We start from the raw sequence: 21,327 nt of genomic DNA on the forward strand, positions 1-21,327 counted from the left end.
CGGCAGCTAGACTTGCGTCAGGCTTCCCTTCATGACGGTGCGGATTTCTGGAAGATCTTGACTTGTCTCTTGGATTATAACCATGGAGGGTCTGGAGAAACAGCTGGTTTGTCCGATCTGTCTGGAGATGTTTTCCAAACCGGTCGTCATCCTGCCATGTCAACACAACCTGTGTAGGAAGTGTGCCAACGACGTCTTCCAGGTGTGCCACTCACCCGACCATTTTACTTGTCCTCGGCGTGGGCCTGAAAACCTTTCTTCTCTCTGTCTACGTGTGGATGTTACTGTGGTGATCTGTGTGGACATGACTTTAGGTCTTAAGGTCTTGTATGTTTTTTCCAACAGAAATTGAGTAAATATATTTTTCTATACAAACTTTAATGTGGCATTAACTTATTTCATTCCATTTTATTTTGTTAATTCGATTTTTATAATGTATCCACATCACAAAATAATTCTGTAATATTTCAACAGTACTGTCAATAAATATTATATAATATTTCTTATTTTAAATATGAGTCGACAACTTGTCCTTGACTGTCCAGGCAGCGAACCCATACTTGTCCACGCGCAGTGGCTCCACACTGACCTCTGGTGGACGCTTTCGCTGTCCGTCCTGTCGACATGAAGTCGTCCTGGACAGACACGGAGTCTACGGACTCCAGCGCAACCTACTGGTGGAGAACATCATCGACATGTACAAGCAGGAGCCCAGGTAACAAACGCACTCTCGTGCACGTGCACGTGCACACACTGACCAACAATGCTTGTGTGCAGCAAAACTACGGTGGCCGAGGTGAGGGCGGAGTCTCACCTCACCTGTCCCGAGCACGAGCAGGAGAGGATTAACATCTACTGCGTGAGCTGCAGCGCCCCCACCTGTTCGATGTGTAAAGTGTTCGGAGCTCATCAGAACTGCCAGGTCGCACCGCTGGACTCGGTGTTCACCGCCCAGAAGGTGAGCCAATCGCAGCGAATCTCATGACATCGTTGTTGAACCGAACGATGCCCCCCCCCTGCAGGCCGAACTCAGCGACTGCATCTCGCTGCTGGTCGGAACCCACGACCGGATCAGGAACTTCATCAGCGAGCTGGAGCAGAGCTGCCGCGTTGTGGACGTGAGTGTGGGAGGAGAGGGCTGCCTTCTGATTGGCTGTTGTTTTTACGCCGCCTTTTTTTTTACCTTCGCAGGAGAACGGACGTCGGCAAAAGTCGAAAGTCTGCGAGACGTTCGATCACTTGTTCGCCGTGTTGGAGGACAGGAAGACGCAGCTGACGGTCCGGATCAGCGCCGAGCAGGAGGAGAAGTTGGACTATGTCCGCGGACTCCGCCGGAAGTACAGCGAGCACATGGAGAACTCCGTGAAGACGCTGGAAAACGCCATTCAGACACTGGAGGAATCGGAAATGGCCGTCTTTCTCCTGGTGAGCCTGTGTGTGTGAATGTAGAAACGAGGATACATTTGTAGTATTGTCCCTTTACTTGATTCTGATGTCGACTGTATCCTCTCGGCCTCAGTCATCATTGGGATCTCGCGGGATTTCATTGTTCCTTTAGCTGCAGAGAATGGTAAGACTGCTGCTATCTAGTGGCCGTAAGTTTAATTGTTTAATCGGTGCTGTTGAATATTATCGTGCACAAAATATCACGGTATTTAAGTGTATCAAGATTTGCTTACACCCCTACTGTTAACTCTACCTGTTGGCTGATAGCTGGATGACATCTTGATGTTTATTCCCTGCAGGCGGCGCGACCCTTGCTGACCAGGTGAGTGTCACATGACCAGCTGATCCTATAGCGCGTCATGGCTAACAACGTCGTGTTTCCCAGCAGGATGGTGGAGGCGACTGACCACCGTCACCTGGACAAAGTTCAGTCCGGCTATGACAACATGGACCACTTCACTGCCGACTATTCCCAACAGAGGAGGGCGCTGGAGAGCATCTGCTTCCTGACTCGTAAGTTGCTCTCTCAGAAACGTGGGTTCGCTTTGTCTTTATTGTCCTTTTTTATTTTCCATCCAGCCCAAGACAACATTGCAGAAGCTGGAAAGGCAGCAGTGCCCGATCCTCCTCAGACCCAGTCCGCCACATCCCAAGCTCCGACCCCTCAGAGAGCCCCCGAGGCTACGCCACCCCAGAGAGTCGTGGACGCTTCGGCCCTTCAAAAACCAGCAGAGGTGAATTTCCCCCAGAGAATCTCAGAGGCAGCGCTCACCCCGACCACGCCAGAGGCTTCGAGAATCGCAGAGGTTCCGCCCCCCCAAAGAACGCCAGAGGTTCCGACCCCCCAAAGAGCACCAGAGGCTGCGCCCATTCAGAGAACCCCAGACGCTGAGGTTTGACATTATCATCGATATCTGAGGCAGGAGTCGGATCATCAGCTCTTCTCTTTTTCAGGTTCAATCGGAGGACGGAGACAAACATGTTTTCTCCTTCAGCTGGCTGAACCAAAAATGACAACACCGTCTTTACGCTCAACGTCATCCTCATTTCCATCTCTATCTGTCCTCACCCACCTGAAGAAGAACATCTACATCCGCCTAGTTTTTTTTTTTTTTAATCTTTACAACTTCTTTAAACACCATCATTCAAAACAACCTGGTGGCTTCCAACTTCCTGGCTAACAGACCACAAACTGTCAGGATCCCCAACATCGCCTCCATCACACTCAGCATTGGCTCTCTATAGGGCCTTGTGCTGAGCCCCCTCCTGTTCACCCTGCTCACACACGAATAGTTGGATATTGAGCCCAAACATATTCATCTTCATCATCTTGTGATAGATACACGATTGTGTTAATGTAAGTAAAATAAAATTTTGGTTTACGAATGTGTTGTTCTATTCCTGAAGTCACACCAATAGGAAGTAACCCTTAACTTACATCACTGATCTGATCCAGCCTTACACCCCAGCTCGGGCTCTGAGGTCTGTGGATCAGAATCTACTTATGGTTCCACGCACACGGTTCAGGACCAGAGGAGAGAAATCCTTCCAGGATGTTGCTCCTAAGCTTTGGAACGATCTTCATCTCTCTTTGCGCTTGATGGATCTACTGACTCCTTTAAGAAACATCTTAAGACGTTTTTATTTGTTCAGGCTTTTCCTTGATTTTCTGGAACTCCTGTTGTGTTCTCAGTGTTATCTTGACCTTTAAAGTTTATACTTTATTGAATATTGTTTTGATTGTTTAAGTGCTTTGTGACCCTGGTCTGGAAAAGCGCTATACAAATAAAAATTACTTACTTACTTACTTACTTAACTTGACATGTTTACTTCCTCTCCTTTAATTGTAGTGTATTTGTTACATTCATATAAACAAGTTTAAACTTGAACATCTTTTGATTCAAACAATAGACAACTCTCGTAACACATTAATCATTTTTATAAACTTTAAACTGTTGCAATTCATAAAGAAACAAGGAAGATTATTGTTTTGTATTCTTTTACATTTTGGACTTGGTGTAGTAATAGTTGATAGTCATAATTGGCACTTGTCAGGATCAAAACAAAAGTTTATTGTTGACAATTCTACAATCTGCCGAAGATTGGTTCACTGTTTTCTTTTGAGTCGTCCTCGAGCTCGAATCCTCTTATTTTGAAAGACCCGAGCGGAAGTGGAGTACCTCAGATAAGGTTAAGATTGTATTCTGAGGAGGAGCTGCATTGCTTTCTCGAAGAGGGTCTCATGGCGGGTCGTTTTCGGGTCGTGGAGCTGCTCCGGCGGCTCGAGAGCGCAGCGTGAGTTTGTTTTTGCGACTCACTTTCTAAACAGCTGTGCGGCAACGACTGATCACGTGACCAAACAGCGCTCAGCTGTTGCGCAACTTCACGAGTTGCGTTAACAACACGTGCAATGTTCAAAGTGAGGAGGAGAGAGACGACTTTACAAAACTCTTGTTTTTGTTTTCAGTCCAAGAATATCATGAGCGAGGCAGTTGTTTAGATGCATTGAGTTGTTGCAGAAAACAACGGTTAAATATTATAAAACGGATCAGCCTCTGACCTTCAGTCCTCGTCGTGTGTGTGTGGACTTGAACCTTCTTTTAGAAAAACATTGACCTGTTACCTATATTCAGGTGCTCTGTTCTCGCCATCTATTGGTGACATAACAACATTACACCCAGTTGAGTGAAAGTCAGAAAAATTGCGTGCATCAATTGCAAAACAGGTCACTTCAATCAAAGAAAACTAATTAATTACATTACATTTTGATTAAACAATATTTGCTTCAGATGGGAAAAAAAGTTTCTATAAAAAAAGTTATTTTAATTAAAAGGAAACATGTCAATTAAAAAAACAGTTGCTTCAATTATAATAACTTTCTAAAAGTGTTTTTTTTATTAAAGCAACTTTTTTGATTGATACTATTTTTTCAGATTAAAGCAACTTTATTTTACGATTGAATAACAGAAAAAATCTCCTTCCATAACCCTGGTGCAGATGAGGGTCTTAAACAAACTACCCGAGCCTCAGATGTGCACGACACTGCTCCCTGCTGGCCACACGAACGAAACAAATCTTTTAATTCTCTCACCTAATTCTTTTTTGTGCCTTGTATGTTTGTTTCACAGATGCAGATGCCCCGCTCACTCGAACACACTTCACCAAGGTAACACACACTCACAGTCCTACACAGAGACACACACTGACGATGTTTTGTGAAGCAGGAGCAGCGGGGGCGACCTGCAACAGAGAGACCGACTACGCCTTCGAGGTAACTCCACCCACCAGATCTTCATAGTCTGTGGCAGCCTGTGGCACTTGTGGCAGTCTGTGAAAGTATGTGGCAGTCTGTGACAGTCTGTGGCAGTCTGTAGAAGTATGTGGAAGTCTGCGGCACTGTGGCAGTCTCTGATAGTCTGTGGCACCTGTGGCACTTGTGGCACCTGAGACAGTCTGTAGCAGTCTGTGGCAGTCTGCGGCACCTGTGGCAGTCTGCGGCACCTGAGACAGTCTGTGGAACCTGTGACAGTCTGTGACATTCTGTGGCACCTGTGACAGTCTGCGGCACCTGTGGCAGTCTGTGGCACCTGAGACAGTCTGTGGCGGTCTGCGGCACCTGAGACAGTCTGTGGAACCTGTGACAGTCTGTGGCACCTGTGAAAGTCTGTGGCACCTCAGACAGTCTGTGACAGTCTGTGGCACCTGTGAAAGTCTGTGGCACCTCAGACATTCTGTGACCGTCTGTAGCACCTGTGGCAGTCTGCGGCACTTGTGACAGTCTGTGGCACCTGTGACAGTCTGTGGCACCTCAGACATTCTGTGACAGTCTGTAGCACCTGTGGCAGTCTGCGGCACTTGTGACAGTCTGTGGCACCTGTGACAGTCTGCGGCACTTGTGACAGTCTGTAGCACCTGTGGCAGTCGGCGGCACTTGTGACAGTCTGTGGCACCTGTGACAGTCTGTGGCACCTCAGACATTCTGTGACAGTCTGTAGCACCTGTGGCAGTCTGCGGCACTTGTGACAGTCTGTGGCACCTGTGGCAGTCTGCGGCACTTGTGACAGTCTGTGGCACCTGTGACAGTCTGCGGCACTTGTGAAAGTCTGTGGCACCTGTGACAGTCTGTGGCACCTGTGGCAGCCTGTGAACTCTGATTATTTACGCATATTTCAGATGGCGAGCTCCAACATTCGCTACGGAGAAGGAGTGACTCGAGAGATTGGAATGGTGACCACAAACACAAAACCACAAACAGTCTTCCTCATCATCATTAAAATAATTTTTATCATCATCTGTCTGGTTTTCATCCTGCAGGACCTGCAGAATCTAGGAGCCCGTAACGTCTGTCTGATGACGGACAAGAACTTGTCCACTCTGCCGCCAGTCAAGGCGGTTCTGGAGTCACTTTCCTCAAATGGGGTGAATTTCAGAGTCTACGACGATACCAGAGTGGAGCCGACGGACAGCAGGTGGCGCCGCTTGTTCTCTTGTGCTTCTGAGCTGCTAGCATGCGCGCTAACGTCTGTGTTGCAGTTTTAAAGACGCAATAGCGTTCGCGAAGAAACACCAGTTCGACGTGTTCGTGGCGGTCGGCGGCGGCTCTGTGATTGACACCTGTAAGGCAGCGAACCTGTACTCGTGCCACCCCGAGGCCGACTTCCTGGACTTCGTCAACGCCCCCATTGGAAAAGGGAAGCCGGTCACCAAAGCTTTGAAGCCGCTGATCGCAGGTACGGAGTCAATGTTGCAGAAAATATTGACTGGTTGACATTAACATTTCAAACGAAAATTATAAGCACTGAATTATTATTATTATTATTTTTTAATTATATTATTAAATTCAACAATTTGCATATTGAAAGATTGAATTATTTTTTAAAATTTAATCAATAATAATTAAATAATTGTAATAATTAATAATAAATAAAATTAATTGAATATTTCCAAAAATGAGTGATGTTATTTACAAAGGGTTTGATATTCTTATATCAGTAATTGAAAAATACATTTTTTTTATTTACAGCCTTTTAAATCCAAAATAGAATGTTGGTATAATAGTGAACCAAACTTTCTGCCAATCATGTAACGCGCCGACAATCACGTGACGACATGGAAGCACACGATCATGAAAAGGCAATAATTTAAAAAAAATTAAATAGAATTTCAACCTGTTAATATATTAACTTATATTTAAATAAATTACTACATTAAAACTAATTCAACCTTTCACAATGAAGATAATTGAATTAGATTATTCAGTAAAAACTAATTTAACCTTTCATTTTCTAAATTAATTTTCACTGAATGATTTTAAAAGAACAAACATTCTGATAAATAAATTCAAAGTTTATCATTTTAAATGGTAAATTCAACATTCTGATTAAATCCAACGACTTCCTGTTTTATAGTTCCTACCACGGCGGGAACCGGCAGCGAGACCACCGGCGTCGCCATCTTTGACTACGAACCCCTGAAGGCCAAGACGGGTGAGCCCGGGAGTGAGATTCTGAGGATATGAAAAAAGATGTGTGACCCGTCTGTCTGTGCTCAGGAATCGCCAACAGAACCCTCCGACCCATGCTGGGCCTCGTGGACCCGCTGCACACACTGAGCATGCCCAATAGAGTCGCTGCCAACAGCGGCTTCGATGTCTTGTGGTTGGTTGAGCGTTTTTGTCACATGACTAAATCGTTAAAGCTCATATGTCTGTTCTTTTTTTTTTTTTGTGCAGTCACGCCCTGGAGTCCTACACAGCCCTGCCTTACCACCAGAGACGCCCGTGTCCCCCGAACCCCATCGCCCGACCTGCCTACCAGGGCAGCAACCCAATCAGTGACGTCTGGTCCAGACACGCCCTCGGAGTGGTGGCCAAGTACATGAAGAGGTGAAAATAAAAACTATACACAGTCAACAATACAATATATTGTGGTACTGTAGCAACAAAGATTTATTTTTGTAGTATTGTGGAGTACTTGACTCTGGTGTTGCAGAATTTTCAGACCACATGACTCTCGACGAAGTCGTAACTGCTTTTATTTGTTTTCACACCAAAAATAGTCCAAATATCAGCTTTATAAGCAGCAGGAGTCCACTGTATCCTCTCGTCCTCAGTTATTTTTGGGATTTTGCAGGATTTCATTAAACTGAGAAGGACGTAATGACTGCTGCCATCTAGCGGCCGGCAGTTTAATTGCAACACAAAAGCTGTGAATATTTGTAAATTAAATAAATTAAATTAAATTAAATTTTGAATCACATTTATCTTATTATTATTTAGTTATTAACAATAAAAAGAGAATTCAAAATGTTATTGAAAGCAAAATAATAAATCTATACAGTGCTGTTAAATACGGAAACAGTATTGCGTAAATGCTAGTGTGTAACACCGTGTGTGTGTGTGTCCGTGTGCGGCCGCAGGGCCGTCAATGACCCAGAAGACGTGAAGGCTCGGTCCAGCATGCATCTGGCGAGTGTGTTCGCTGGAATTGGTTTTGGAAATGCCGGTGTTCATCTGTGGTGAGGAGTCGGTTCTTCTATAATCTTGTCCACGACCGGGTCACATGACCCTCAGTTCTTTGGTCCGACCTGTGTGGCGGGTCACAAATGTCTCATGTGTGTGTGTGTTTTTCGCAGTCACGGAATGTCTTACCCCATCGCAGGAAACGTGAAGACGCACAAAGCGGCTGGCTACTGCGTCGAGCACCCCCTGGTGGTGAGTCATGATTTCAGTGCCGGGTTGAGTTTAAGGGGGTGACAGTGGGTGTGTGTTGACAGCGATACCGTGTGTTTTATGTGTCAGCCTCACGGCCTCTCAGTCGTCCTGACGTCTCCAGCCGTCTTTAAGTTCACCGCCTCAATGTGTCCAGAGCGCCACCTGGAGGCAGCCCAGATCCTAGGTAACATATCATCCCACTGACTCGCAACAATACCTCCGAGGATTGTGCATCACTCACTCTGTGTTTTGCACTCAGGGGCCGATGTGAGTGGCGTGAAGAAGGAGGACGCCGGACTCGTCCTCGCCGACCAGCTGCGCCAGTTTCTCTATGACCTGCAGGTGGAGGACGGGCTCGGAGCGCTGGGCTACAAGAAGGAGGATATTCCTGCCCTGGTCCAGGGAACCATCCCTCAGGTCGGTGTCTTCTTTTTTCAGTGTTCAGCGGGATGTGTTTTGGCGATACAATGTATACTGTATATTGTGATACTGTAGTAACAAGGATGTATTTGTAGTATTGTCCAGTACTTGACTCTGGTGTTGCAGAATTTACAGACCACATGACTCTTGACGAAGTCGTAACTACTTTCATTTATTTTGAAACCAAAATAAGTCCAAACATCAGCTTTAAACGCTTCTGGAGTCGACTGTATCCTCTCGTCCTCAGTCATCACTTGAATCTCACAGGATTTTATTGTCCCTTAAGCTGCGGAGGAGGTAATGTCTGCTGCCCTCTAGCGATCTGACGTTTAATTGCAACAAAAAATGTTGATTGTAAAAAAAAACTGTAAAAATCTTAAATCAGGAAAAAGTGTAAATCTTTTATTGAAATATAAAACATAAAAGAACTATGTTACAAAAAAACAAATGTTTTCTTTATATAGTCGATCAATACAGTATCGAACTTTTAAAGGTTTTTTAATTTGTATTTATTTTTAACTGAGTATTGTTTTGTTGTCTATGCACCTTGTGACCCTGGTCTGTGTGGGCGCTTTACAAATAATAACTTACTTACTTACTTATTATTGTGGTTTAAACGTTTATCAAAAATATCTTCTGTTTTCAGGAGCGTGTCACTAAACTGTCCCCGCGAGGACACAACGAGGACGACCTGGAGCAGCTGTTTGAAGAATCCATGAAGCTGTACTGAGGCAGAACCCGGGTCACTGAAGATCCAAATTAACCAAGCATTAAACCACCTGATGATCTCCAGTGTCAGCGGCGAGAGAAAAATGAATGATTGAAGACGAGTCGGAGAATAAGAAATCAGCTGTGATGTGATTTAGACCAGATTTAAAGATGAGAATGATGTTGAGAGATTGACAAATTCACATTTTAAACAATAATTTACATTCCAAGATCAATGTTAAGTGATTAAAGATGATTCAACACACTTGTGACGTCATGACAAGCACTTCACGAGTTATTTGATTAAATAAAGTCTGATCATCATGGTTGATGCTGTTTGTTGTTTATTCAAGTACATAGAAACCACGGTGGTTTAACTACTCCGCCTGCTGGTCAGAGGTGGAAGGACTAGTGACCCGGAGTACCTCGGCCGATGTCGCAGCTTCACAAAATTATCTTAGTGTCCTCAGAATATTGAATGGTTGAATTTAACATTAATTTGTTTCTCATATTGAATTAAATATATATATATATGTTCATGATTATGTTTTTTTGGCGGTGTGATATTTTAATAATTATTTTGTTTAGTTTTGTGTATGTAATATTGTTTCATTTGTAGGCTTCGAAATTCAATATAAATATCCAACAGTGCCATCAGATAATACTAAATTTAAAGAGGTGACACAAATAAAAAAAAAAGGATTGAGAAAAGAATCAAGAAACTTTGTTTCTGTAAAAAAACATTTTGATATTCAAATTCGAATAAATAATAATTATTAGATTATATTTATTGGCCAAAAAAGGATATTCCATTTTCACTTGACAGTTCATACAGCACACACGAAACAAAACAAAACACATCAACAATACATTTTGTTGATACATACAGTATGTATATATATATATATATTTGTTTACATTTTATGGTTTTTAATATGTAGGCTTTGGAATTCAATATAATTGTATTGCATTTAGATTTAATTATTTTTAAATTATTGGAATTAAAATATCAAACTCTGTTGGGAAAAAAGAAATCCACTTGAATTTTTTTTTTCAATATATATATATATATCTTTTTTATCTTAAAAGTGTACAATAAAAACATATTTAAACTTTCAATATTTAAATGATCGAATTCAATTTTTTAATTAAGTCTAATTCCGCTTTTTTATATAGTAATTCTTTCATTTAATTGATCAAAACAACATTAAAAAAATGTATCAAAGTTTAAACATTTATAATGTTATATTGCGGTATTTAATATTCTGGTTGCACTGATATACTTCCATCGACCAAACCCTGCATCCAGATCACTTCCGCCCGTCGTGACATTTTCAAGTTAAACTGATCTTCGACTCTTGAACTCTTGACTCTTGAACTCTTGACTCTGGAACTGGCTCCAACGGTTGTTGCGCCTCAAACCGTAATTTTATAAACAATCTAAAAGAAAAAGTAGCGTAAACTCCATCTCCCACAATGCTTTGCCGCCATCTCCCGCCCATTGAAGAATTCTACCCAGCATGCTTTGCGGCGGTGTGGCAATGGCGTCGTCTGGCGGATGAAGAGAGTGATTAATGTTCAGTTTAGCTTCTAAATAAGGTTCGGAGCTTCACGTTGCCTCAGAGCAAACGTCCGTGGAGTAAACCGAGGCGCCAGTGGCCGCCGGTGCCCGTTCTCAGCTTCGTGAAAACCCCGGTGAGTGTCCGCCGAGGCGGGCCGCAGTCCAACCTCTCGACTACCAAAACACGTCCCGGGAAGCACAAACGTTCCTCACGAAACGTCCATTGACCCAATAAATGACGTGAACCCGAACCAGACTTTCACTCAGGATTGTGGGGAACATCTAAAAAAAAACGTATTACCTCTATTTATACATAACTTTATTAGCTAAACACTGAACATATTAGCATTAGCTGAACGTTAGCTTGTCACTTGTCAAGCAAATCAGACTCACGCTGACCCAGCATTATTCACTTATTTGTCCTCACCTGTACACCTTTAAACACTAATGTGTACCTTGACTTGTACCTTAACTTTTAAGTTAAGTTTCTTTCCCTTTTCGACTTTGTTCTAGTTATAGGCAACTACTTTTGATGGGAAAGTTTGTATTGTGGTCACTCGCATCATTGACTCCTTGTCTGTTTATCCCCAGGTGTAGCTGGTCACCATGGCTACTGACGTCAGCTCTCCCCAGCGGTTCTTCCACATGCCGCGCTTCCAGCACCAGGCGCCGCGGCAGGTGTTTTACAAGCGGCCGGATTTCGCCCAACAACAGGCGATGCAGCAACTCACCTTCGACGGGAAACGTATGAGGAAAGCAGTCAACCGCAAAACCATCGACTACAATCCCTCGGTCATCAGACACCTGGAGGTACACACACACACACACCTGCCCGTCACAACATCCACACACGCATCACGGTGGAGACATTTGAGGTTTTTTTTAATCAACGCTGTTATTCTCCCGTAGAACCGCCTGTGGCAGCGAGACCACCGAGACTTCAGAGTCATTCAGCCGGACTCAGGATGTTACAATGAAGTACGTATGACGTTTTTGTGTGTCCGAGAAGGGCTACATTTAATGAAATGTTATTTTCTAAGCGAGCATAGATGCACAGAGACTCAGATTTACTTTGCTAAGATTTATTTGTTGTGTTTCCTAAAGCATGTGTAAAGCAAATCATGATAGTGTCAATTTGGGATGTTTACACACAATTAACATCTTGACAGAGATGTTTGTTAACTCACCAGGGATCATTTTAGCGTGACTTACTTACCCATTTTTGCTGATTTTATTATTATTTTTAACTCCCTAGGAGCTAAAACCTACAAAAAAGTCACTTTTTTATTGATCACACAAACCTATCAAATAAAGACAATACAGCTGAACGACACTGTAAAAAGAAAAGGACCAACCTTTTTAAGGAAAAAATAATAAACTCAAGTGTTAAATAAAATGTATAACTTTAACCAAAGTGTTAGACAAAAGAGAAATAAACTTATCACCTCAACAACGGCATGTTTTTCTACACAAAAAGGAGCATTTCTGTCCATAAAGCTCCTCTTAAATCCTCTCAAATTCTGCGCTGTGACTTAAACAAAAGTATCTTGTTAAATGTTTTTTGCGCCTTGCATTTGACTGCCTTTGTTTGTGTATATTTTGCAAATTGCAATTGTTAAAAAAAAAAAACATTTATTTGTGTGTACTTTTTTTTATTGTGAGGATTACCATTCTGTTTTAGTGTTTCACATTTAGTTATGAAATACACTCCACTCTTGAACGCACCATAGCAATACCAACGTGATTGAAAACATCATTCCAGTTTGGCAAAGGTGCAGAGAAAATTAACATTGTGTTTTTTAGTTTTACAACTAACTTTACTAACTAAATATTATATATCATTCTGTATGAACATAAATAGTGTCTCTTAATAAACAAGGCATATGTTTGTAGTTTGATTGGCCTATTAGGCTGCAAATCAGGCACATTTCACTTCAGATTAGTGAATCAATATATAAACAAAAGTATGTTCGTGTGTCCTTCATGATTGTCTGATGTCCACAGCTGGTTCCTCCAGTCGGGATGGTCAGCAACCCCATGAACGCCGTCACCACCAAGTTTGTCAGAACGTCCACCAACAAAGTCAAGTGTCCAGTGTTTGTCATCCGGGTGAGTGTCGGCAGGTGTTCGCCTATGGTTGGGTCAGGGTTGTGCTTCAACGTGTCGTTGCCCGTCTGTGTGCAGTGGACTCCGGAGGGCCGTCGTCTGGTGACTGGAGCCTCCAGCGGAGAATTCACTCTTTGGAACGGACTCACCTTTAACTTTGAGACCATCTTACAGGTGAGGACAGTCAAGGTTTTCCTTTAAGGTTCACTCTTTTAGCTATTAAATAATAATAGGAATGGAAAGTTGTTCAAGTGCAGACAAGACCGATGCAGAAAAATGATATGCATTATCTGGATCCTTAACATCAGGTCAGCAAGGTCATAAAACCTGTAGGAAAATGGACCGCCTGCCTCTTCAGACAAGAGTGTTGCTGACTCTCAGATCATGTTTTTGTTTACTCATGCAATATCCTGACCCAACAACGACTATTGATTTCTTACAAAATGTTCATGCCTGCAAAGTAAAGCAGTGCTGCTGTGACCAATGGGGCGTGTGGGTTTTGGTCATGTGGTGTGGGGAAACGGGGAGGGTTGTGTATATAAAGTTTTGAGTCATGTTGTCTAGAGGCGACTCACAAGCTTTTACAGAATAATACTTTGTAGCTTACCATCATCTCGATCTTTGAGAAACATGTACCAGCATTTTTGGAAAATTATAGGATTTTACCTTCATAGTCTGAAGAAACACTGAACATTAAATTTTTCATTTATGTTGGCTATAATTTATTAGCTATTTATTGGGACTACAATAATACTTTAACTACTTTAAGGGCTGTTGAAGTTATGGTATTAGGAGGAGTTTGAATGTAAACAGAACCCTCTAGTGGATATTGAGTGTAACTGCAATAGAAATAGATCATAAATGTCCGACGTGTAACCACCGGTTACGTGACAATAAGAACCTTTTGATTATACACGTGTGGGAAAAGTTGTAAAGGTTGACACCCTCACTAACGTCAACAACCACTGTTCTAATGATCCGCCTGCAGGCCCACGACAGTCCAGTCCGAGCCATGACCTGGTCTCACAACGACATGTGGATGCTGACGGCGGACCACGGCGGCTACGTCAAGTACTGGCAGTCCAACATGAACAACGTGAAAATGTTCCAGGCCCACAAGGAGGCGGTTAGAGAAGCCAGGTTTCTACTTCACCTTTTCTGTCTGCACTCTTTAATCAGACTCTGTGTGACCTGCATTGTGATGAACAATAAAGTTGTTTCACTTCAGCTCCGTGGCTCTTTAACTGATCGGTGATCAATAAAGTTTGAGGAGAGGATCACTGGAATGTTGAAATAATATTGAATAAAGCTCTTTCTTTTTCTCGCATGACACAAATCAACAATCGGACTTGAGTCGTGTGCAAGATGTCTTTGTTAACTTCTGAGTCTTGTTTGAGATTCTGCAGCGATGACGGCTCAATGAGAAAGATTGCCCAAAGGCACAAAGGAAATAAGACTTGAGTTGTACTCTTTGGGGTTTTTGGAGGGTCTTGCACTGTAGTCTCTGAAAGGCGTCCTTCTCAAGTCCTCCTGTGACCTCAGAAGCTGCTGATGAACCTGGACTTCCATCCTTCTTATTCTGCCCCTGGAAGTTCCCTCTCTGATCCGCCCCTTTGTGTCTCAGTTTTTCTCCCACAGACAACAAGTTTGCCACATGCTCCGACGATGGCACAGTCCGGATCTGGGACTTCCTGCGCTGCCACGAGGAGAGGATCCTGCGAGGTAGGTCTCCCTATTTCTTCACATCCTCCAGCTGACCCCAGACACTGACGTGTGCTTGTGTGTACAGGTCATGGTGCTGATGTTAAATGCGTGGACTGGCATCCTACTAAAGGCCTGGTGGTCTCGGGCAGCAAGGACAGTCAACAGCCCATCAAGTTTTGGGACCCAAGGACGGGACAGAGTCTTGCTACGCTGTGAGTGTCTGTCGGAAGTATATCGATGCCATCAGTGTTTAAATTTACACATTTTAAAACTTTACATTTCTTCAATGGAATATTGTCTTTAATCATTTTTCTAAATATTTGAATTAAATAATGTCTATATTGAAAGGTTGAATTTGTTTATATTTATCATTTTAATTACAAATTTGAATATTTTCCAAATTAATATGATTTTAAACATGTTACAGTTTAAAATTATAATTCAGAAGAACATTTTCTAAATACAATATTTTTGAATTCCTATCCCTTTAAATTCAATATAAAAATAAAACTTTTATACCAACATTATTATATTTATTTTATTTAAAAGGCTAGAAATCAAAAACTCAAACGACCACGTATTACTTCAGAAAAACCCGATTTAAAATGATTAGAATTATAGCATAAAACTAATGCAATGAAAATATATATAAACATATTTGGAAACATTTGTAGCCTTTTATATTCAATATGTAAAAGGTTGGCACTATTAAACAAACATTTCTTATGTTTTTTCTAGGTTTATAAAACTTAGTAAAATAGTAATTATTTTTTTAAAATATAGAAATGAATGGAATCAATTGTTTGAATAAATATCTTGATGCTTAAAAAAAAACATTATTCAATACTCTAATGACACTGATATAATTGGATCAGAACCATGTTGGGATTATTCAGAAACACTTGATCTGACTGTGCCCTCTGACCCCTCTAGCCACGCCCACAAGAACACGGTGATGGAGGTAAAGTGGAACCTGAACGGCAACTGGCTCCTGACGGCGTCACGTGACCATCTGTGTAAACTCTTCGACATCCGCAACCTGAAGGACGAGCTGCAGGTGTTCCGAGGCCACAAGAAGGAGGCCACAGGTGAGCCCGATGACAGGGTCACAACAATCCTGATATAAACCGCTGACTCTGTGTTTTCACTCAGCCGTCGCCTGGCACCCGGTGCATGAAGGTCTGTTTGCCAGTGGAGGTTCTGATGGTTCCCTGCTCTTCTGGCACACCGGGTGAGAACCGGTTAACTCTTCTGTGATGTGTGCGCCGATGTGTGACAGAACTCTTGATGTGTGTGTGTGCAGGGTGGAGAAGGAGGTGGGGGGGATGGAGATGGCTCATGAGGGGATGATCTGGAGTCTTGCTTGGCACCCGTTAGGACACATCCTGTGTTCCGGCTCCAACGACCACACCAGGTACACACACCCGTACATACACACACATGAACACAATAACCATTTTTGTTAATTAATCAAAACATCTTTTAGTAAATTCTGGACCCGGAATCGACCCGGTGACAAAATGAGAGACCGATACAACCTCAACCTGCTGCCGGGCATGTCCGAGGATGGAGTCGAGTACGGTGTGTGAACTAACGTGCTTCACTTGTTTGTGTGTACGTTTGTTTGTGTTTCAACACTCTTTGTTTTTTCAGATGACATCGAGCCGAACAGCTTAGCCGCCATTCCTGGAATGGGAATACCGGAGCAGCTGAAAACAGCCATGGAGCAGGAGCAGAGTGAGTGGAGCAGAACGGAGCAGGCTTTAATTAAAATGAAATTAAACCTTTGATTCTCCAACTTCAAACAATTATTATCTGCGTAAAGATGACAATGATGGTAGTTTTTTAAATTTCTTTATGATGAATAAATCTGTCTCAGTTAAAAGTAGAAAATGGAAAAGATAAAACATAAGCATACCATTAAGGAAGTTTATATATAAATAAAGGTGTACAAATATCAGTGATTTGAATGATAAATGAAAATGTGCTTTTATTTATTGAAATGTTGTTGGTTTCTTTTAAGAATCAAATTACTTTTCTTGAATAATAGAAATCCACAATTTCTATATTGAAATGTGGAATTTGTTTTGTGGAATGGTTAAATGAATTCAATGTTTAACGGTCTTAGAACCAAAAGAGTACAGAGACACTTTATCATGTACCACAATTACCACAATAATAATGTTATAACAATTATTATAATAAACTATTACTATATGACAGTATATATTGGTGCAAAAAGATGCAATACAACATTAAACAATAGTAAAGTGCAACACGGTATATAACTAATGTGTCTCCTCCCTCACCTGTAGATTCAGATGGGGGTCCTGACGAGATGTCCATCCCGGGTCTGGACTGGGGCATGGACGAGGTCATGAGCAGAGATGCCAAGAAAATACTACAGAAGAAAGTTCCCTACGCCAAGCCTATCCCGGCCCAGTTCCAACAGGTGAGCCTCAAAATCTTACACAAACAAAACCCAATCCTCATCATGTCTCTGCTGCCCCTGTAGGCGTGGGCGGACAACAAGGTACCTCTGATGCCCCCTGGTGGGGACCCTTCCAAGACGTCGGAGGCCTCACACGACCAGAAGAAGAGAGTGGACGTTGATCACGAGTTGGCAGCGTTGCAGTTCCCCGGGCTTCTGGAGGTGAGCAGTAACACGTGGTCGAAGCAGCCAATCGTCTTCTGACCCCTTTGACTTTTGTCCTACCAGCACATGAAGATGGAACGAGAAGGGAGCATGGGTCAAGGACAGGGCCCTATGCCTCCTTTCCCAGGCCCGGGAGGACCCGGCGCCCCTGGTCAGCAAGGCTTTCCTTTGAATATGCCACCTGGACAGATGGGACCCAAGATGGGCCCTGGTGGATCAAAACCTTTTATGCCCTCAGGACAGCTGGGCCCCCCATCCGGACCGCAACCACCTCACCAGGGCCCGCCTCAGGGCATGATGGGGCAGACGGACCTGCACTCAGGCCCTCCAAGAAACATTGGCAATCAGGGTCCTCCTGGTCCCAGAGGGATGCAGGGGCCACACGGTGGAATGATGGGCCCACCAACGAGAGGGATGGTCCCTCAGGGTAATATGCTGCCGCCTCAAGGAGGTATGATGGGTCACCAAGGAGGGATGATGGGGGGTCAAGTAAGGACTCATGGAAACATGCCAAACAACTTTGGAATGCATGGACATCCGGGTAACACGCAGGGACCCCCGAGCAACATGCAAGGACCTCATGAAAACATGCAAGGGCCACATGGAAACATGCAAGGGCCTCCACACATGCAGCACCAGGTGAGTAACTGGGGTGAGTCGGCGGGTGAGGGCCCCAAACTGACTCGAGTGTCTTATGTTCCAGACAACAGGGCCGATGGGTCACGGACAGCAGGGCCCGAACAACAAGGGTGAGGGAAAGTCACACTTTTGACCCTGAACTCAGCCTCACTGACACCGTTGTCTCCGCCTAGATCTCCGAGGGCCTCCACCAAACCACCACATGGGTCCTGGAGACCGGCAGGGTTCCGGAGGGCAGGACCAGGGCCCGGGAGGATATTGGGGGGAGAACCAGCAGGGCCGCAGAGACTATGATGGAGGACAGGATTTTCACTCTACAGAAGAGGATTCTTGGAGACAAGGCCCAGGTCACGGGCCTCCTTCTGGCTTCCAAGGGGGAGGAGGAGGCCATCGGGGAGGGGGAGGACCCCGAGGGGGAAACAGCGGGAACTGGGGTCCAGATGACCGGTTCTCCCGTGGGGGAGGAGGAGGAGGAGGAGGAGGAGGAGGAGATTTCCGTGGCCGACGGAACGACAGGTGTGGTATATCTTGTGAGAACGTTCTAGGAGCCAAAATGGGATTTCCCTTGGTCTCACCAGTCATTGGGTCAATTTTCAGGTTTAGAGGTCGAAATTATCACGACGACTTTGGAGGCCAGGACGACAGTTTTGAAGGCTCAGATGAGCAAAACCGTGGATGGGACAACGGGGGAAGAAACAGACCATCCAGGAGAGGAGGACCCCCTAGAGGCGGAGGAGGCCCCATGAGGGGAAGCGGCCCACAACGCGGCGGAGGTACAACCTAAAACTGAGAACATTTTAATAATGCACAGGTTCTTACTGCGTCAGTTTTCCTCTCAGGTCACGACAGTTACCGGGACTCACAGATGCATGATGGGTCCTCACCGGGGGGGAGAGAGCGCTCGGCGTCCCTGCAAGGGATGGACATGGCCTCTCTGCCACCACGTAAACGTCCTTGGCAAGATGGTCAAGGAATGGGGGACCACGAGTCGGGAGAAGGTGACTTTAAATGTTTATTCAGAAAGAATCTGGTGATACGATGCGTATTATGACACAGGAGCAACGATACGATATATCGTGATACTGTAGTAACAAGGATATATTTGTAATATTGTCGAGTACTTGACTCTGACTCATGACTCATGATGAAGTCGTAACTGCTTTTATTTGTTTTTAAACCAAAAATCAGCTTAAAAAGCTGCTTTAGTCAACTATATCCTCTTGTCCTCAGTGACGACAGAGGGTTTTGTCCTTTAAGATGTGGACACAATGACTGCTGCCATCTAGTGCAGGGGTGGGCGATTAAAATTCTTCAAGGGCCACATTCAATTCTGTGAATGTTGTTCGGGGCCGTCAAGCAAAACAAAAGACAAGAAAATTCCCCCCAAAAAAATGACATTCGTCATTAGGCCGTGACATTTATTAAGCTAAATAAGCTGCAATTTTATTCTTGTATATATGTTGTTTGCTGTGTATGTTGTATTTCTTTTTTCAAAACATTTCTTCAACTTACTTTAAAAACATTATTTGAGGGATTAATATATATACTCAAAAAATTACACACAAAAAGGAGAGAAAAAGTAAATCAGTGTTATGTGAAAATGTAAATGAATAATAAATACAAAATACACTTTTTAAATGCATTAGAACCATTTATACACGATCATACTTTGACATTACGAGGGCCACATAAATACAGTCAAAGGGCAGCATGTGGCCCCCCGGCCCCGGTTTTAATTGAAACACAAATGAACAAACCTTGTGAATATTTTCGAGTTAACTGTAAATGCATTTCAAAACAAATTAGACACACTATATTGAAATATAAACTATGATAGAATCCATTAAAAACTTATTTAAAAACCAAAGGAAATTTGAACTTAACTTTTTTCTTTTTAAATACCAATAACTATATGGCATTGTCAAAGAAAAATTGTAATATTTAAGTGTATTCATTCATCACTCATATTCAGAAATCTTTAAGACAAAAATGACAAACGTATCAGTTTTGATTATAGTTCCTCTTGCTGTGAGAACGTCCCGCCCCCTGCTGGTCTCCACGTTCATAACACGCGTCATGTGTCGCAGGTCAACCCCAGAGGGAGGACGGCAGCTATGGCGGATCAGGACGCAGCAGTCGAGGTAGCTGGGGTTCTGGAGGAGGAGGAGGAGGAGGAGGACCAGGACCACCCCTCCGGCGAGGAGGACCAAGAGGCGGCATGCGGGGCCGACCCGTCTAACCGGAGTCATTTGACAAGACTTCTCCCACTCTCAGCAGCCAGATATTTTATTGTGAAAAATCTTTTTTGTACAAAATTTCTGTTTGTGTTTTCACTGACGTGACAATAAAGTTTGACACTTCTGACTCTTCAACCGCTGTCAATCAACAAAGTCCTTGGAATGGTCACGCTGGTCAGATGGAGACAGTCTTCCCGGTCACAGCCCTCTTGATGGCGCTTGTCAACAGGCTCGTCATGAACCGGATCCCTGCGGTTCCTCCCGGCAGAAGAGACACCAGGAGGCCGACTATGGCGGTGACTTGCACGGCGGCTCCGAGGGCTGTGAGGAGCGTACTGTGGAGGCTCAGGGCCGAGTATAAAGTCCCGCCCAGGGCACACATGTACACGGCGGCCCCGGGGGATCGGATCAGTCCAGCAAACAGCTTGGTGGGTCCTCGTAGGATCGCGGCAGCTGCGAGCGCAAAAGCGGAACCGAGCGACCAGAGCAGCGCGAACTTCCGCGCGTACAGGAGGAGCAGCGGCGCGTAGATCGCGGACAGGCCGAAACAAAGAGCCGAGAAAGCCGCACAGACGCCGGACATCACAAGCCGCTGTCGTCTGCTCAGGCCCGGCAGGCAGGGGTCCGGTTCAGACGACCACGGCCAGGAAGACCCACTTTTTGTTGCATCCGAGTTCTGCCCAGACGTTGAGCCGGACCACGGGCTCGACCACTTCCCGAACCAACTGCCGGGAACAAAGTCAGAGTCTTCAATGTCCACCGTGGTACTAGAGCTGGTCTGAGAGGCTGTTTTTGCCCCCTTAGACTGAGCCAGGTAGTCCTGGAGCTGACGGTTCAACTCCGCCATGTTGTTTACGTCCTGGTTGTGCTTCTTCTTGTTATATTATCGCGGTTGGCAAACACAAAGGCGCACTACCGCCACCAGCTGGTCGGAGATTAATTTCCCGTTTAATTCCACATAAATATACTGTGGTAAAATATACACGTAACTAACCATGTATTATATTCTCTTTACTAAATTAGTTATTCTAAGATAGTGCAGGACAAATTCATAACATATAACACTTTAATTACTAATTAATGTATATCTAGAATCTAAATGTATCTACATCTTCCTTAAATTGATAATTCATGTTTG

The 21,327-nt window shown here is 43.9% G+C and overlaps 4 protein-coding genes across 7 annotated transcripts; 3 read left to right on the plus strand and 1 right to left on the minus strand.

Moving 5' to 3' along the window:
- Positions 1–67: 67 nt before the first annotated feature.
- LOC148063877 (E3 ubiquitin-protein ligase TRIM63-like) lies at positions 68–2,747 on the plus strand. Of its 2 annotated transcripts, none has more exons than XM_087810734.1 (9): positions 68–202; positions 546–715; positions 778–958; positions 1,023–1,118; positions 1,192–1,425; positions 1,746–1,768; positions 1,832–1,959; positions 2,026–2,339; positions 2,401–2,747. In XM_087810734.1, exons 1-9 carry the CDS (start codon positions 83–85, stop codon positions 2,458–2,460), a joined length of 1,326 nt encoding a protein of 441 aa, XP_087666860.1. In that variant the 5' UTR covers positions 68–82; the 3' UTR covers positions 2,461–2,747. The 2 variants fall into 2 exon arrangements, with proteins under 2 accessions (XP_087666860.1, XP_087666861.1); XM_087810735.1 differs by having other exon boundaries at positions 1,835–1,959.
- Positions 2,748–3,618: 871 nt separating this feature from the next.
- adhfe1 (alcohol dehydrogenase iron containing 1) lies at positions 3,619–9,614 on the plus strand. Of its 2 annotated transcripts, none has more exons than XM_087810779.1 (14): positions 3,619–3,741; positions 4,575–4,612; positions 4,668–4,717; positions 5,620–5,673; positions 5,761–5,915; positions 5,980–6,176; positions 6,855–6,932; positions 6,998–7,103; positions 7,178–7,330; positions 7,864–7,962; positions 8,080–8,158; positions 8,246–8,342; positions 8,418–8,575; positions 9,225–9,614. In XM_087810779.1, the coding sequence occupies exons 1-14, from the start codon at positions 3,689–3,691 to the stop codon at positions 9,306–9,308; spliced, it is 1,401 nt and encodes a 466-aa protein (XP_087666905.1). In that variant the 5' UTR covers positions 3,619–3,688; the 3' UTR covers positions 9,309–9,614. The 2 variants fall into 2 exon arrangements, with proteins under 2 accessions (XP_087666905.1, XP_087666906.1); XM_087810780.1 differs by having other exon boundaries at positions 4,671–4,717.
- Positions 9,615–10,807: 1,193 nt separating this feature from the next.
- On the plus strand, positions 10,808–20,316 carry wdr33 (WD repeat domain 33). Of its 2 annotated transcripts, XM_087810858.1 has the most exons (21): positions 10,808–10,981; positions 11,439–11,657; positions 11,757–11,825; positions 12,852–12,956; positions 13,032–13,127; positions 13,942–14,093; positions 14,578–14,675; positions 14,743–14,869; positions 15,591–15,745; positions 15,810–15,888; positions 15,961–16,071; positions 16,144–16,238; positions 16,311–16,394; positions 16,973–17,109; positions 17,173–17,310; positions 17,377–17,952; positions 18,017–18,062; positions 18,126–18,468; positions 18,550–18,725; positions 18,792–18,950; positions 20,040–20,316. In XM_087810858.1, exons 2-21 carry the CDS (start codon positions 11,454–11,456, stop codon positions 20,189–20,191), a joined length of 3,102 nt encoding a protein of 1,033 aa, XP_087666984.1. In that variant the 5' UTR covers positions 10,808–10,981; positions 11,439–11,453; the 3' UTR covers positions 20,192–20,316. The 2 variants fall into 2 exon arrangements, with proteins under 2 accessions (XP_087666984.1, XP_087666985.1); XM_087810859.1 differs by lacking the exon at positions 10,808–10,981 and having other exon boundaries at positions 11,427–11,657.
- Positions 20,223–21,297, minus strand: sft2d3 (SFT2 domain containing 3). Its single transcript, XM_087810860.1, has one exon. The coding sequence runs from the start codon at positions 21,034–21,036 to the stop codon at positions 20,365–20,367; it is 672 nt and encodes a 223-aa protein (XP_087666986.1). The 5' UTR covers positions 21,037–21,297; the 3' UTR covers positions 20,223–20,364.
- Positions 21,298–21,327: the final 30 nt, after the last annotated feature.

Source organism: Callionymus lyra, chromosome 16, assembly GCF_982586985.1.
Source record: "Callionymus lyra chromosome 16, fCalLyr1.hap1.1, whole genome shotgun sequence".
Classification (NCBI taxonomy): domain Eukaryota; kingdom Metazoa; phylum Chordata; class Actinopteri; order Syngnathiformes; family Callionymidae; genus Callionymus; species Callionymus lyra.